The sequence below is a fragment of the Helianthus annuus genome, chromosome 1, assembly GCF_002127325.2.
Source record: "Helianthus annuus cultivar XRQ/B chromosome 1, HanXRQr2.0-SUNRISE, whole genome shotgun sequence".
NCBI classification, from domain to species: domain Eukaryota; kingdom Viridiplantae; phylum Streptophyta; class Magnoliopsida; order Asterales; family Asteraceae; genus Helianthus; species Helianthus annuus.
The window spans coordinates 118,435,701-118,453,296 of record NC_035433.2 but is presented as its reverse complement, the minus strand read 5'-3'; the positions used below and the strand labels follow the sequence as shown (position 1 = coordinate 118,453,296).

Sequence of the window (17,596 nt, the reverse complement as noted above, 5' to 3'; positions counted from 1 at the left end):
TTCATTTCCAGGTTTGTCCATAACAATCATAACATAAATATTTTATAGGGTTACCAAAATACTTGTAGTCTAGCAATAGTGGTGGTCCTTCTCGAATGGTTCAAAGTTTAAGCCTTTACAATGAATAATTGAATAAATGTGTAGATTTAGTGGAGTTAAAAGAGTTTAAGCCTTTACAGTGGTAGGATTAGACGATATCTGAGTTAGCTGTTCTAAACAAAGTTAGTGGAGTTAAAAGAGTTTAATATGTGTTTTTATGTGTGTGTTTGCTAGCATGTGAGTTGACGGGCAAGTATGCATGCATAGGCAAGGGTTATTTGGAAACCCATTTAGTTAAGAAAACCGTGAAAACCTTGTGTTACAATATCTAAAACAACGTATTTTTTATAAAAGTTTTATGAAACATAATATACATACTTCCAAACGTTTTTAGCCAAATAATAAAAAATAGCGTCAAAGGGACTTAAAAATAGATAGAATTCCTATGGAACAGATGTTCAACATCATCTTTATAACAACAGTCTTTTGTTAACATATAAACATTTTTTATTTATTTAAAAAATATCCACTCGATACTTTTTTGATTTTTTTTTCCTCAAAAGAGTAAAAAAACATGTATATTACATCCCCTAAAACATTTATAAAAAAATTATGTAGTTTCATATAGTGTAACACAAGTGTTTAGTGAGAGTGTCAAAATTTCCTTAACTAAGTGAGTTTTAATTCTAGTTTTCCCTTGCATGCATATATGTATTAATTTGTATGTGTATACATATTTCTCATGAAATGTATTCTTTTAGCTTTATATAAAACGAAGTGTTTATTAAATTCTAACAAAATATTGTCTTCTGATATACTCTAAAATGTACACAATTTTATATAAATATTCCTACACTTTTGAATAGTTTTAGGTATTTTTTTTTATTGTATTCTACTCGTAACTGGATCATATTTGAGTTTTGATGATTTTTAGTTAAAACAAGCTAAAACGAATGAGATTTGGATTTTAGTGAACACCTTGTTAATTTGTTGATAAGTAAAATGCAAATAAATCTGATTGTTTTGTTAATAGTTGATAATCATCACACGTGAGATAAAATAAAATATTTATTTAGAGTAAAATACCTGGATGCTTCCTGTGGTTTTGCAAAGTAACACATTTAGTCTCTAGCTTTTGGAAATTACATTCCTGTTCCCTGTGGTTTATCACTATGTTACTCGGATAGTTCATGAGTCAAGAGAACGCTAGTTCTAGATGTTAAATGGTGTCACGTGATGTACATGTGAGGACATTTTCGTCCATTAATGTCAAAACCCCCTGCACCTCCTTTATAATGCCAACTGAAACATTTTCCCCAAACCTAACGTACATCAAACACAATCTAAATCTTATCTCTGTTCAACTCCTTCTGCGAGAAACATCAAACACAATCTTTATCTTATCTCTGTTCATCTCCTTCTGCAAGAACGATGGTGTTGTGCAATTGTGGACAGGAAACAACGATTCTGACATCCTGACCGATTTAAACCCTGGTCGACGTTTCTATTCAAGCCCTGAGGTTGTAAGTTTATGAAATTGGTCCGTACTGGGTTGATATGCATCTCTGATCTTTGTTCACTTTTACAGATCAATGGATGCAGACGATTTATTGGGTGGGTGGACCCCCCAAATGTGCAGTTGTTCTGTGTCAATCATACCTGGGCTATTGAGGAACTGAAACCAACTTGAGCTTGAGATTGCATAACTGCAATGGAACAAACTTATTGTGGTGTTGTTGGTTATTTTAGGGTTTTTAGGGCTGATTGTACTCTCTGATTGATGTAATGCAATGTTTAATGATGTAATTGTTATGTTATGTAGCTAATGAAGTCTGTTTTTGTTGAAAATATGCAATGTATGCATCTTTGTTAAGTTTGTCAAAAGTTGCAGCATAACAAACATGTTAAATGTGGCAAATTTTAGTTGTTCGTAATGGTAAAAACCAGTTTAAAATGGATCAAATACATGACTACAAAGCGGAAACTAATAAATGACCAAGGAACTAATTTTGTTCAAGGAAATTGTGTCACAGCCCCCGATCCCTATCTTCCCGGGAACGGGCGGCCGTGAGCCAGTTTCGGTGGTATCACGTTTATTTATCCAATTTGCAGCGGAAATTTTCATCAGGACCGTAGTTAGGAAATATTAAATCAGAGTAAACCACCTCGTTTAATAATATTAAACATATGGGTAAAACCCAAGTTTTCAATACACACATTTTATAGGAATAAATCCTATTTATTTAATAAAAACATCCATTTTATTCTTAGGTAACTTTATTGCCACTTTTCCAAGCCTTCAGTGCTGTCCAGCTGGCTTCTATTTGGCTTTCACATTTTGTTACCTGAAACGCGTTTTAAAAACATTTTGTCAGTGGGAAATACTGGTGAGTGAATCCCAGTTTAATCAGGTTTAAATAAAATTCACAGTGAACAGTATTGAGGTCGATCCCGCAATTACATTTGTTTCCAAGTTATATCAATTATCACCCGTTGGTACTGTCGAAACCCGACTTGTGGAAATGTTACTCCTTAACCAGGTTGTAACCAATTTTGTATACAAAATCCCAACATACCCACGATAATTGTATTCTTACAAATACTCAATATCTGTCATTCGCATGGAAAGGTATTTAAGGTTTTGTAAAAACAATTTGCAAAAAGGAGATTACTCACATTGCTGTCTTAGGTTATTCTTTAGGGTTTCCTGGTGAATATCTATAATTTACACAAATGCACGTGTGTTAGTATAATAACCCATTTTAACATTAGTAATACCCTCCCCGAGACGGCATTCCAACGACTACGTCGGGCAGAACCACGACAGCCGTTACGGAACCCTAGATCAATCGGGCAGAGTATCTAATACGTCTCCAGGGGTTATAATACTTACATCGTAGCAGAACCTCGCTATTTTAGGGGGTATAATGCCCGGGTATAGTAACGCCACTACAGAAATTTAGTGAGAAAAGAAAGTGAACGAACAGACTGAAGGCCCGTTGCCCTCTATTTATAGGGTTGTAATCGCGTCTTCACGCGGCCCGCGTTAAGTAAGGCTAACCCTTACGCGGCCCGCGTCAACCTCCGGTCAACGTGTAGCTTGGCCCGGTCATCTACTAGGTTCGACACGATGTTGACACGTGTCAGCTCAGGGTCGTGCTACAATTCAGGACACTCGCGGCCCGCATGAACTTAGACTAACTCATACGCGGCCCGCATGAACTAAGGATTTCAGTGGAGTCCGGTTACACCCTAATGCGGCCCGCGTTAAGTTGAGGTGAGGTCTATGCGGCCCGCCTCAACTTAATAATTATTGTTTTTAATTTATTTAATATGTTATATTGTATTTTGGGCTCGGTTTTCACATACGGGGTGCATATATAAAAACATATTGGGACATTTTTAAATATATTAGGGTGTCAGAACTATTATGAGGGTGTCGGTTTTACCGAGGGTTGTTATATCCTCCCCACCTTGTTTTAGAGCTCGTCCTCGAGATCTACTGAAATAAGTGTGGATATTTCTTTTGCATTTCTGATTCAAGCTCCCATGTGTATTCAGGTCCTCTTTTAGAGTCCCATTTCACTTTGACCAGAACTAATCTCTTATGCTTTAGATTTTTAATTTTCCTATCTTCAATTTGTAGAGGTCTTTCTACAAATTTGAGTTGTTCATTTACCTCTATATCCTTGAGAGGTACTACGAGTGATTTATCAGCTAGACACTTTTTGAGATTAGATACATGAAATACATCATGTATTCCTGCCATTTCCTCTGGCAGTTGTAGCTGATATGCTACAGGTCCTATTCGTTTAATAATCTTAAAAGGTCCAATATACCTGGGACTTAACTTTCCTCTTTTGATAAATCTTACCACTCCTTTCCAGGGAGAGACTTTTAACAATACTTTATCTCCTACTTGAAATTCTAGTGGTTTGCGTCTGTTATCGGCGTAGCTCTTTTGTCGATCACGCGCTGCTTTCAGTCGTTCCTTGACTTGAATGATTTTATCAGTTGTTTCTTGAACTATCTCAGGTCCAGATAGTTGCTTTTCCCCAATTTCTGCCCAACAGACTGGGGTTCTGCACTTTCGTCCATAAAGTGCTTCGAATGGTGCAGCATTGATACTTGTGTGATAACTGTTATTATAAGAAAATTCTATTAAAGGTAAGTGTTCGTCCCAATTACCTCCGAAATCAATTACACAAGCTCTAAGCATGTCTTCCATTGTCTGGATTGTCCTTTCGCTTTGCCCATCTGTTTGAGGATGATAAGTTGTGCTTAATTTTAATCTGGTTCCCATTGCTTTTTGGAAACTTGACCAAAAATGAGAAGTAAAACGGCTATCCCTATCAGAAACAATTGATAAAGGAATGCCATGTAAAGAAACAATTTCATTTACATATAATTTGGCTAATTGTTCCATACTAAAGGTTTCCTTCATTGGTAGGAAATGAGCTGACTTGGTTAGCCTATCTACAATCACCCAGATTGTATCATTACCTTTTCTTGTTTTGGGTAATTTGGTAACAAAATCCATTGTTATCAATTCCCATTTCCAAACTGGCATTTCTAATTGTTGTAACAAACCTGAGGGTTTCTGATGTTCAGCTTTAACTTGCGAGCAAGTTAAACATTTAGAAACATAAGCTGCTATATCCTTTTTCATTCCTATCCACCAGAAATTTTTCCTTAAATCCTGGTACATTTTATCATTTCCTGGATGCATCGTATATTTAGACTTATGAGCTTCTTCTAATATATGGTGACGTAAATTTCCTAATTTAGGTATCCACATTCTCTTTTTATGGAATCTCCAAATTCCATCTGTTCCTTGTTCTAATTCCTTAATCATTCCTTTTAATTTTTCAGTATCCTCCTTGATTACTGATTCTTGTGCTTTTCTAATTTGATCATTTAAATCTACTTGTAGATTTAATTTAAGAGAACGTACCCTTTTTGGCTTTTCGTGATACTTTCGACTTAAAGCATCAGCCACCACATTGGCTTTTCCTGCATGATACTGGATATCACAATCATAATCACTAAGTAACTCCATCCAGCGTCTTTGTCTCATATTCAACTCTTTTTGCCCGAAGACATATCTTAAAATCTTATGATCTGTAAAAACGGTAAACTTACTACCATAAAGATAATGTCTCCAAATCTTAAGGGCAAAAATTATAGCTCCTAATTCCAAATCATGGGTTGAATAATTTTCTTCATGACTCTTAAGCTATCTAGAGGCATAGGCTATAACCTTTTGATGTTGCATTAGCACACATCCATATCCTAACTTAGAAGCGTCACAATAGACTACAAAGTCTTCAGTTCCTTCTGGTAACGCTAGTATGGGTGTATGGGTTAATCTTTGCTTAAGGATTCTAAAAGCTTCTTCTTGTTTTGGTCCCCATTCAAACTTTAACAGATTTACAGGTTAACTTAGTTAAAGGAATGGCTATTCTAGAAAAATCTCGGATAAATCTTCTATAATAACCGGCCAATCCTAAGAAACTTCTAACCTCGGTTGGTGACTCAGGGGTTTTCCATTTGGTAATTGCCTCGATCTTTGTTGGATCCACATGAATTCCTTCATGGTTAACTAAATGTCCGAGAAATTGTACCTGTTTTAACCAAAACTCACACTTTGAAAACTTAGCATAAAGTTGTTCCTTTCTCAATAAACTTAAAAGTAAGTGCAAGTGCTTTGCATGCTCCTCTTTACTTTTAGAGTAAATTAGAATATCATCTCTGAAGACAATTATGAATTTATCCAAATATGGTTTACATATTCGGTTTATCATGTCCATAAATGCAGCTGGGGCATTGGTTAAACCAAATGGCATGACAGTAAACTCATAATGACCATACCTTGTTCTAAATGCGGTTTTAGGAATGTCCTCTTCCTGTACCTTTAATTGATGATATCCTGATCCTAAATCGATTTTAGAGAAAAATCGAGCTCCCTGAAGTTGATCAAACAAATCATCGATCCTCGGTAATGGATACCGATTCTTAATCGTGATTTTGTTCAATTCACGGTAGTCAATGCACATACGCGTTGATCCGTCCTTCTTTTTAACAAATAAAATCGGCGCTCCCCATGGTGCTGAGCTTGGCTGTATGAATCCTTTCTCCAATAATTCGTCTAGCTGTTTCTTCAGTTCTTGCATTTCAGCGGGTGCCAAACGGTAAGGTGCTTTGGCAATTGGTGTTGTTCCTGGGAATAGGTGAATTCTGAATTCAACTTCCCTGTCTGGCGGTAGCCCTGGCAATTCTTCTGGAAAGACATCTGAAAATTGGGACGCTACTGGAATGTCTTTTAATTCCTTTCCTTTAGTGTTAGTGATTATAGAAATCAAATACACTATATATCCTTTCTTTATATAACTCGCAGTTTTCATCACAGAGATGAATTTAGTGGATCTAGATGGTTTATCTCCTTTAATTGTGATCTTTTCACCTCTTGGTGATTTTACTTGAATTGACTTTTGATCACATAAGATATTGGCTTTATTGGCTATTAACCAATCCATTCCTAACACGACATCAAATCCTACCAGATTCATTGGGTAAAGGTTTGCAATAAATTTTTGATTAAAAATTTCTATTCTTGCTCCTTGCAAGACTTCAGAAATCTTAACGGTTTCTCCATTTGTTGTTTCTACTAGACATTCTTGTGGTAGTTTAGTTAATGATTGATTTAGGAGTTTGCAAAATGAAGTATTAATAAAACTTTGGTTTGCACCAGAGTCAAATAATACTTTAGCAAATATATCATTAACTAAAAACGTACCAGCAATGACGTCCGGAATTAGTCTAGCTTCGTCTGCAGTTAGAACGAATGCTCTAGCATTTTTAGGATTTTTGTTGTTTGCAGCTGGAGCTAAATTTGGACAGTTTGTCTTAATATGACCTTTTTCTCCACAATTGTAGCACATTCCATTACTGGTTTTTCCCCTGCAATTTTCTTCCTTGTGTCCTGGCGCCTTACAGTAATTGCAGTAAGTAGAGCATCTTCCAGAATGCTTCTTCTTGCAGTTTCTGCAGTATGGTGCAGAGGTAGAACCTACATTCCTACGATTGGAATTCCCAGAACGGAATTCTTGAGTAAGCCTTTGGGTTAGGTTTCTCCTCTGGTCTTCTTGTCTAGTTCGCACTAGTTCATCAGTCAAGGTATTGGCTAGTTCTACAGTTTCTTCTATGGTTTGGGGTCTAGCTGCCCTGACTACATGTCTAATTTCTCCAATTAATCCCCAGATGTAACGGGAGATTAATACCGGTTCAGGTGATGCAAGGGTTGGTACTATCCTAGCATATTCAAAGAATGTGGTAGTGTAACCCTTACTGTCTACCCCGGTCATTCTAAGATTCAGGAACTTATTTGCTATCTGTTCCTTTTCATTGGGAGGGCAGAATTTCCTTTCTATCATGTTCTTAAATTCCTCCCATTCCATGTTATAAATCCTATCACTTCCTCTTGACTGGAGGATAGCGTTCCACCATTCTAGGGCTGCATTTTTAAATAGATTTGAAGCAAACATTATCTTATCTTCTTCAGCACATTTGCTTATTTTCAGAACAGCCTCAGTTTTCTCTATCCAGCATAGGGCTGCAATGGGTCCTTCATTGCCCGAGAATTCTATTGGTTTACAGGACCAGAATTCCTTGTAAGAACAACCATATGGCATGGTTCTTCTTCTTTTGGGAATTGGCGCTTGAAGTACGGGTCCATTGTTCACGCTGTGTTCCGGTTCACTTGGTCGTTTACTACTATGCTTACTTTTATTATTCGCTTCTTGAACCATTTGAATAATAAATGGCATTGCATCTATAATTCCTTGTGCCACTATGTGTTGAACGGCACTATTATCCATTTGGTTTCCATTGTTATTGTTGTCCGGATTCTCATTAACCACGTTAATGTTACTCTGGTTATCGTTATTCAGATTATCCTGATTTTCCTCGTCGGCCATCTGAATTTTTCACAATTACCAAATATTAATATCACAAATAATATTTGAATATAGCCAATCACATGACACGCACTTTTAGCCAAAAGCGTCGAGCATTGCGACTTTTACTCTATTTATATAGTATGTATCATTACACACTAGTACTGAAACTTAAATTACAATACCGACTAAAATGTAAAACTACAATACTAGTAGTATGCATCCGTAGTGTTTTTTTTTCTAACACATACACACATATATTTTATTATTATTACTACTACCGTTCCTGTCATCACATTTACAGATATGGATTCATCCAAAAATCCATATTACGCTCGTCGTATTTCCAGACGAGGCGTTCTCCCACCTGTCGCATTCTCTCACTACTTTCTAAAATTTCCTCACCGAAAGTCCTAAGTTCTTGGACATTTTCTGCACTCATTGGGGGTGCAGGTTCTAGGACTGGGTTTGGAATCTAAGGTACGGGTTCCTGGTACGGAGGCATAGGGGCCTGGTACGGGTATGGATTCTCTAAAATTTCCCTAACATATGCATCACTAATGTTGTAGGGATCTTGAGGATCTAACCCTGGATAAGCTCCTAAGTTAGGCATTGGCACATTTTCCTGTATTGGGTTTTGTTGCACGTAGTCCCTAACATCGTCCCACCAGGGGTCGTAGTTGTTTGGGTCTAGGGGATCTGGTGCAGGTACCCTAGGTATCTCCTCCGGGTTGTAACCAGGCATTTCTATCTGGTTTTCTACTTCCATGGGTTGGTCAGGATTTTGTGGTTGGGGTGCTAGCATTTGTTCCAGGTTTGGGTCAGCAGCAGTGGTTGCTAAAATATGGATATTAGCGATACCCCTATTGAGCATATCCTGATTATAAGCATCAGTCTCTCTTTTTGCTACGGCTAACACTCGCTATTCCTGCAAATTTTTCATTCGTTTCCTACGCTCGTGCGCTCCCCTACAGAACCATCCCCTCTTTTTCTGAGGAAATGCCTCTTCAGATTGAGCCTTAAACACAAAGATTCCTTCTTCTGTGTCAGCAGAATACCCTGAGAGGGCAGGCTGAGAAGAGGAGGTGCCTTCGCTCCTAGGCGAACCAGACAATTGACGATAGGCGTCAGAAGGTCCTTGGTCGCTCATACTGTAAACTAACGAATAGTCAGATAACACATAGCAAGTAAATACAATTATACACGTATTTCCATAATTTATTTCCTAACACTTTGAATTTTGATGTCAGCAGAACACTTCTGTGGCTAAATCAGTGGCATAGCTCTGATACCACCTTCTGTCACAGCCCCCGATCCCTATCTTCCCGGGAACGGGCGGCCGTGAGCCAGTTTCGGTGGTATCACGTTTATTTATCCAATTTGCAGCGGAAATTTTCATCAAAACCGTAGTTAGGAAATATTAAATCAGAGTAAACCACCTCGTTTAATAATATTAAACATATGGGTAAAACCCAAGTTTTCAATACACACATTTTATAGGAATAAATCCTATTTATTTAATAAAAACATCCATTTTATTCTTAGGTAACTTTATTGCCACTTTTCCAAGCCTTCAGTGCTGTCCAGCTGGCTTCTATTTGGCTTTCACATTTTGTTACCTGAAACGCGTTTTAAAAACATTTTGTCAGTGGGAAATACTGGTGAGTGAATCCCAGTTTAATCAGGTTTATATAAAATTCACAGTGAACAGTATTGAGGGCGATCCCGCAATTACATTTGTTTCCAAGTTATATCAATTATCACCCGTTGGTACTGTCGAAACCCGACTTGTGGAAATGTTACTCCTTAACCAGGTTGTAACCAATTTTGTATACAAAACCCCAACATACCCACAATAATTGTATTCTTACAAATACTCAATAACTGTCATTCGCATGGAAAGGTATTTAAGGTTTTGTAAAAACAATTTGCAAAAAGGAGATTACTCACATTGCTATCTTAGGTTATTCTTTAGGGTTTCCTGGTGAATATCTATAATTTACACAAATGCACGTGTGTTAGTATAATAACCCATTTTAACATTAGTAATACCCTCCCCGAGACGGCATTCCAACGACTACGTCGGGCAGAACCACTACAGCCGTTACGGAACCCTAGATCAATCGGGCAGAGTATCTAATACGTCTCCAGGGGTTATAATACTTACATCGTAGCAGAACCTCGCTATTTTTCGGGGTATAATGCCCGGGTATAGTAACGCCACTACAGAAATTTAGTGAGAAAGAAAGAAAGTGAACGAACAGACTGAAGGCCCGTTGCCCTCTATTTATAGGGCTGTAATCGCGTCCTCACGCGGCCCGCGTTAAGTAAGGCTAACCCTTACGCGGCCCGCGTCAACCTCCGGTCAACGTGTAGCTTGGCCCGGTCATCTACTAGGTTCGACACGATGTTGACACGTGTCAGCTCAGGGTCGTGCCACAATTCAGGACACTCGCGGCCCGCATGAACTTAGACTAACTCATACGCGGCCCGCATGAACTAAGGATTTCAGCGGAGTCCGGTTATACCCTAATGCGGCCCGCGTTAAGTTGAGGTGAGGTCTATGCGGCCCGCATCAACTTAATAATTATTGTTTTTAATTTATTTAATATGTTATATTGTATTTTGGGCTCGGTTTTCACATACGGGGTGCATATATAAAAACATATTGAGACATTTTTAAATATATTAGGGTGTCAGAACTATTATGAGGATGTCGGTTTTACCGAGGGTTGTTATAAATTGTCACACCCCAACCGATGGCGGAAACATCGGGGCGCGGCACTGAGCGAAACAGATTGTCCAGAAATTTCCATAACAACTATATTTACCAAATATTTATAGCAACACGTCCCATACCATGTCATAAATGATAATACAATTATTACAGAAAAGATCTAGTCAAATTGTTCTGTTCCGACAACTCAGATTCTTATTACAGACAATTGTTTATTGTTGACCTAGGTCTTTCCTAGCCTCGATTTCACAGCAAAGTAAGCAAATAAGCATCCTAAGCACTTGTCACATACGTTAAAGTAAAAGTCAATACACATAGTGTAAAGGTGAGCATACAAGTTTAACAGATATAATAGAGTTCGAAATCGATTACGCATAACCAGCACGTACACAGTGTGAAATGAGGCATGTTAGTTATCGACATGAACCTATCGATACCAATGACTGCGGGTTGACTGCCCAAGGCAGTTCGCGATACATACTCACCACTGTGAGCCATGTAAGTAATTGTCCTTAACAACCCCTGAGTGAACAGGTGCTGAGTCCAAACTAATAGTACTATCGTTGCTAAGGCAGGTAGACAGCATTCCATGTGTAAACATAACAAACAAGCATTCATTAACTCACGTATAACATGTGGTAACGGTTAGCGTTAAAAGTATTACGTAGTGTGTTCTATGTGATTTAGATTAAGTAATGTATGTAACACCCAAAAGTGCGTAAAGCAAAAAGGGATCGAGCATACTCACAGCGATTGGTGGATTGAAAGAAGCGCTAGAGAGTAGGGTAGCCTGATCAGAACGATAGCATAACGAATAAGCGACGCGTAAAGGATTCAAGTGTTAGTGGATCGAACAGCAGGTCGATCGAATGGTAGTCCGATCGGTCGGCTAATCATGCGAGTGGCAGCCCGCTCAGAGGGTCACCCGATCGAGTGGCCTTTCGAGTGGATTGTTTCTACCATTAGGAAGGATGTGTTTGTGTATGATGGCTCGACTTTTGAAGTTTTTGTTGTAGCATTTTGAGAACATAGAAGTATCACTACCTTTCAAGTCGGTCGATCGGACGGTAGTTCTATCGTACGATAACTCGATTGATTGGACACTTTAGTGAGAACAAGTTCACAGTAGGACGGTCACTCAATCGGATGACCATCCGATCGGGTGGCAATCCTTGTGCATGGAACATGTTGAAAATTGTTTAAGGATTGAAGTTTAAATGTCACATGTTCGAGCGGCTAATTCGATCGGATGGTAGTCCGATCGGACAACAACTCGTTCAACGTTCAGACTTCAAAATGTTGGTAAATGGTTTAAGTGTGGGACCCAAGGTGTAGATCGATCGGGTGACAACCCGTCCGGGTGACAGTTCGATCGAACGGTAGTCTGATCGGACGGCATTCCATCCTGGTCGTCAGGGGCGGACCCAAGTTATGGGGTGGGTGGGCGGCCGCACCCCTGAAAAAAAAATTTAGTGGTATTTTTCACGAAAAATCCAGACCGCACCCCTTGGAAATTTTCGTCCGCACCCCTTGAAAAATTCCGACCGCACCCCTTGGAAATTTTCGTCCGCACCCCTAAAAAAACGTTAGGAATTTATGTAAAAAAAATTGTGAACACGGATTGAAACCTGATCAAATTATGTAAACAAGTTAGCCTACACCCCCTTTAATAAAACTTAAATTCAATCCATCAAGCCCAATAACTTAACACTCATTCAAGCTCAACCCAACTACTAGTTTTGTTAAACAAACCAGTCCACATAATAAAAAAAACCCAAATCGCTGCCACTTGCCAGCGACTCCCGCCCTCCCTCTGCCTCACTTCAGCGCCCAGCGACAGCATAATTCCGGCCGGCGATTGCAAAATTTCGGCTGAAAACTGGTTAATTCAGGCCGCCCCTAACAGGTACATGTTTTTTACTAGGGCTTGAAATTCAAAATTTTGATTGGCAAACATGTTTGTTGATTATATGATTGTTGATTGGCAAATAATAATTACTAGGGCTTGAAATTCAAAATTTTAAATTGAAAATTAAGGAACATGGGCTATGGTTGAACACTTGAAGATCCTTGTTTATTTTGTATGTGATAGGATTAGGAATGAACAATGAGTAGGGAAGTTATGCCGCGATTTCTCAAGAGGAAAGGGGTTGAACCACTTTTTTTCATCGGATTATTCTAATTAAAGACCAAGGTATGTTATAGATAAGTTTTTTTGTTCTTTTATTGAATGATTAAGAGAAATGAAAGTAGTGATAGTTTGAACTTTGATGTTTTTTTGTTTGTTAATGTGATAGGATGTTAGGAACTAGGGTTTGATTGTTTGAGAATTGAAATGGACCCGACCCGATCTTATTCGACCCGCTATGAAACTTTGTTTGTTTGTTTTTACTTGTTTTACATGACCCGACCCAATCCGACCAGCTATGAACCGATTTTTTTCTATAGCTAGGGGTCTAAAATCTTTAAAAAATTTCTGCACCCCCAGGAAAAAAATCCTGGGTCCGCCACTGCTGGTCATTCTGTTCGTCTTATACTTGGTTATTTTGATAGTTTGTCGTCTTATCGAGATGTTTTGATAACGTGCTAAGCAACAGAAACCTCGTCAATACTTGGTACTCCTAATCGGACAGGAATCACCCAAACCCGATCAGTTTAACTGTTCAAGACGGTGTTCCATGTTTAACCCAAAATCGGTAAACCTCGTAGATAGAATTCAGATCTTGGACCAACGCAACCACATGAATGAGTAGGAAGTCGGTGCCAACTCCGATTCTATCGATTTTGAGTGCATTGAGTGTAAAAGAGTTGAAAGAATGTTGGAAAACATTCTCTCAATCCTTTTCACCGTGAATATGTTTAGATCTATGAAAGATCTTTGTTTGTTTATGTGGAAATCGGTTAGATTCAAGTTGTTCTTGAAGGATTGAAGCCAAGACATGAAGTTCCTAAGAACACCATGATGACATCACCCTAGAACACCTCAAATCTAGTGATTTCACGGTTAAAAGTTAAGATTCAAAAGATAGAAAGGTGTAGAATCGAGTGCAGATCAAAAATGTACAAGATTTAGGTTGAGATCTTACTGGAATCGAGAGAAATCTGAGAAAAAGCAAGGTTGAAGCGCTGGTCGGACAGAGAGTACCAAAAGTGGAAAGTATGATGGTGACATGGGGTATTTATAGGGTTACCCAAAGTGGAAAGGAGTGGGTCGATCGGGTGGCATCCTGATCGATTGGCTGGCCGATCGAGCTGCAGCTCGATCAATCAGCTGATCGATCGACTGGTCACCTGGTCGATCAGTCCCTTGGTTTGCGTGTTCGGTGCGACAAGTTTTGCTGTTTCGATTGCGATTGCGAGTGATGCGAATGTGATAGAGTTGCCTATTCAAATTACTTTTAATCCCAACTACTATATCTAACATACAATCATCCTACATTATTTGCGTTTAGCGTTTGCGATTCGATTGCGATTGAGTCTCGATTGCGTCTCGATTGATCACCATAACATAACATATTTAAACATGCACAAGTAATACATAAGGCACACACACGTAATACAATACCCAATTTGCGTAATTCGTGTCGCGAGCGCGATTGCGATAGGCGATAAAGCGATCAAATGTGCAATAAATGTCGAATAAACCTCGATTATTAATAAATACTCCACATAATACAACTAACGTTAAGCATAAATTAGGTTATCTACGAGTCAAAGAAGTCAAAACAGGAATTGAGCAAGGAGTGACAGATCGCAATTAGCAATCTTCTCTTCCTTTGACTTCAATCTTGACTTTGACTTTGACTTTTGAAACACGGGGTGTTACAGCCTCCCCTAGTTGAGGGGATTTCGTCCCGAAATTAGGCCGAAGCCGTAACAAACAACTGCGGGTACTTCGCCTTCATGTCGCTTTCGAGTTCCCAAGTGAACTCTGCGCCTCGTTTGCCTTCCCATCGGACTTTCACAATAGGAATGCGCGAGCGTCTGAGCTGCTTGGTTTGGCGATCCATGATTTCGACAAGCTTCTCCACGAAGTGTAGTGTTTCGTTTATTTCGAGGTCATCAAGAGATACAATTAAATCATGCTCAGCCAGGCACTTTCGGAGGTTCGAAACATGGAAAGTCGGTCATTAAGAGATACAATTAAATCATGCTCAGTCAGGCACTTTTGGAGGTCATCAAGAGATACAATTAAATCATGGACGTTACTAAGTTCCTCCGGTAGTTTGAGTCTGTAGGCAACTTTTCTGATCCTTTCCAGAATCTTAAAAGGTCCAACAAATCGAGGCGCTAGTTTCCCTTTCTTACCGAATCTGACCACACCCTTCCAAGGTAATACCTCTAGGAGTACGTAGTCGCCAACGTTAAATTCAAGGGGCTTGTGTCGTCTATCGGCGTAACTTTTCTGACGACTCCAAGCTTTCAGCAGATTGTCTCGTATCTGGAGGATTTTGTCCGTCGTTTCTTGCAGTAGCTCAGGACCGGTTAATTGCGAGTGACCGATCTCGTGCCATACAATAGGCGATCGACATCTTCTTCCATATAAAGCCTCAAATGGTGCCATTCGAATGCTGGAATGATAACTGTTATTATACGAGAATTCGACTAACGACAGGTAAGTGTCCCATTACCCCTGAAATCTATGACACACGAACGGAGCATGTCTTCAAGGGTACGAATCATTCTTTCCGTCTGTCCGTCGGTCTAAGGATGGAATGCGGTACTCAGATTAAGCGTATTACCAAGAGCTGCTTGAAACGTTTCCCATAGTCATGAGGTAAACCGAGCATCACGGTCAGAGATGATGTCGCGAGGCGTCCCATGATTATAAATGATCTCATCGGTGTAGATTCGGGCTAATCGTTCTACCTTGTAGTCTTCTCGTATTGGTAGGAAGTGAGCAAATTTGGTCAAACGGTCAACGACAACCCAGATGCTGTCGTGACCTGATGTCGTACGCGGGAGTTTGGTTATGAAGTCCATAGCTATACTCTCCCACTTCCATATAGGAATCGGGGGGTTGTTCGAGTAGCCTAGAGGGTCTTTAGTGCTCGGCCTTAACCTTCGAGCAGGTCAGGCACTTTCCAACGTAGAGGGCGATATCCCTTTTCATGCCCGGCCACCAGTACTTGTAGCGAAGGTACTGGTACATTTTATCGGCATCGGGATGAATAGAATATCGGGATTTGTGGGCTTCGTCCATCAAAATCTGTCGCAAATCGTTCCGCTTAGGGATCCAAATTCTTTCCAGATAATGGAATATCCCATTCGACTTATTAACAAGCTGGGCTCCATCGTGGTGAATCCTTTCCTTCTTCAAAGTGCGTTCGTTAAAACACGCATGCTGGGCTTCGCGGATGAGGGTCTCGAGATGATGTTGGGCTGGAACATTGGGAATACTGTGTAGATAGCTTCGTCGGCTGAGAGCGTCGGCAACAACATTTGCTTTGCCTGGGTGATAACGGATCTCACAGTCGTAATCGTTGAGAAGTTCCACCCATCGGCATTGACGCATATTAAGTTCTTTCTGATCAAAGATATGTTGTAGGCTCCTATGATCGGTGAAGATCGTACACTTGGTACCATAAAGGTAGTGTCGCCAAATCTTTAATGAGCAAACAACTGCGCCTAGCTCGAGGTCATGGGTTGCATAGTTCTTCTCGTGGATCTTGAGCTGACGAGATGCGTAACTGATAACCTTGTCTCGTTGCATAAGAACACAACCAAGACCAAGGTTCGAGGCATCGCAATAGACGATAAAGTCGTCGTTTCCGTCGGGTAAAGCGAGAATAGGAGCATTACAGAGCATATGCTTGAGGGTTTGGAAAGCAAACTCTTGTTCAGTTCCCAAACAAAAGGCTTGTCTTTATGAGTGAGAGCGGTAAGCGGCACAGCGATTTTAGAGAATCCTTTGATAAATCGACGATAGTAGCCTGCCAGTCCGAGAAAAGAGCAAACTTTGGATGGGTTCTTCGGCGTAACCCAACTCTTAACTGCTTCAATCTTCGCGGGATCGACATGAATACCTTGACTAAATATGACTGAGGAATTGAACCTCCTCCAGCCAAAATTCGCACTTGGAGAACTTGGCATAGAGTCGATTCCCTTGGAGTAGCTCGAGAACCAAACGTAGATGTTGCGCGTGTTTGGCTTTTGACTTGGAATAGATCAAGATATCATCGATGAACATGATGACAAAACGGTCAAGAAATGGTTTACACACGCGATTCATCAGATCCATGAAAACCGCGGGTGCATTGGTTAAACCAAAAGGCATAACAACGAACTCATAATGGCCGTATCGAGTGCGGGAAACGGTTTTGGGTATATCCTCCTCTTGAATGCGTAGCTGGTGATAGCCTGAGCGTAGGTCGATCTTTGAGAAACATGTAGCACCTTGTAGCTGATCAAACAAATCATCAATTCGAGGCAGGGGATAGCGACTCTTGATTGTCAACTTATTCAATTCCCGATAGTCGATGCACATCCTGAACGACCCATCCTTCTTTTTGACGAAAAGGACTGGTGCGCCCCATGGAGAGGTGCTCGGGCGAATGAAGCCTTTATCAAGTAATTCCAGGAGTTGACTTGAGAGTTCATGCATTTCGGATGGAGCGAGTCGATAAGGAGCTTTGGCAACAGGGTTTGTTCCAGGAATGAGGTCGATACAAAGTCAATATCACGACTTGGCGGAAGTCCGGGAAGATCCTCGGGAAAAACATTAGGAAATTCTCGAACTACAGGAACATCGGTTACCCCTGGCCATCCTTTCTTTTCCTTCTCCGCTACTACAATGTTAGCCAAGAAAGCTCTGTATTCCTTGTGGAGATACTTGCTAGCTTGGACACATGACATGAGCTTGAGA

The 17,596-nt window shown here is 39.9% G+C and overlaps 1 protein-coding gene across 1 annotated transcript; it reads left to right on the top strand.

Annotated features, from left to right (window-relative positions):
- The first annotated feature begins 1,247 nt into the window (after window positions 1-1,247).
- Window positions 1,248-1,887, top strand: LOC118479535. Its single transcript, XM_035974094.1, has 2 exons — window positions 1,248-1,559; window positions 1,628-1,887. The coding sequence occupies exons 1-2, from the start codon at window positions 1,263-1,265 to the stop codon at window positions 1,727-1,729; spliced, it is 399 nt and encodes a 132-aa protein (XP_035829987.1). The 5' UTR covers window positions 1,248-1,262; the 3' UTR covers window positions 1,730-1,887.
- Window positions 1,888-17,596: the final 15,709 nt, after the last annotated feature.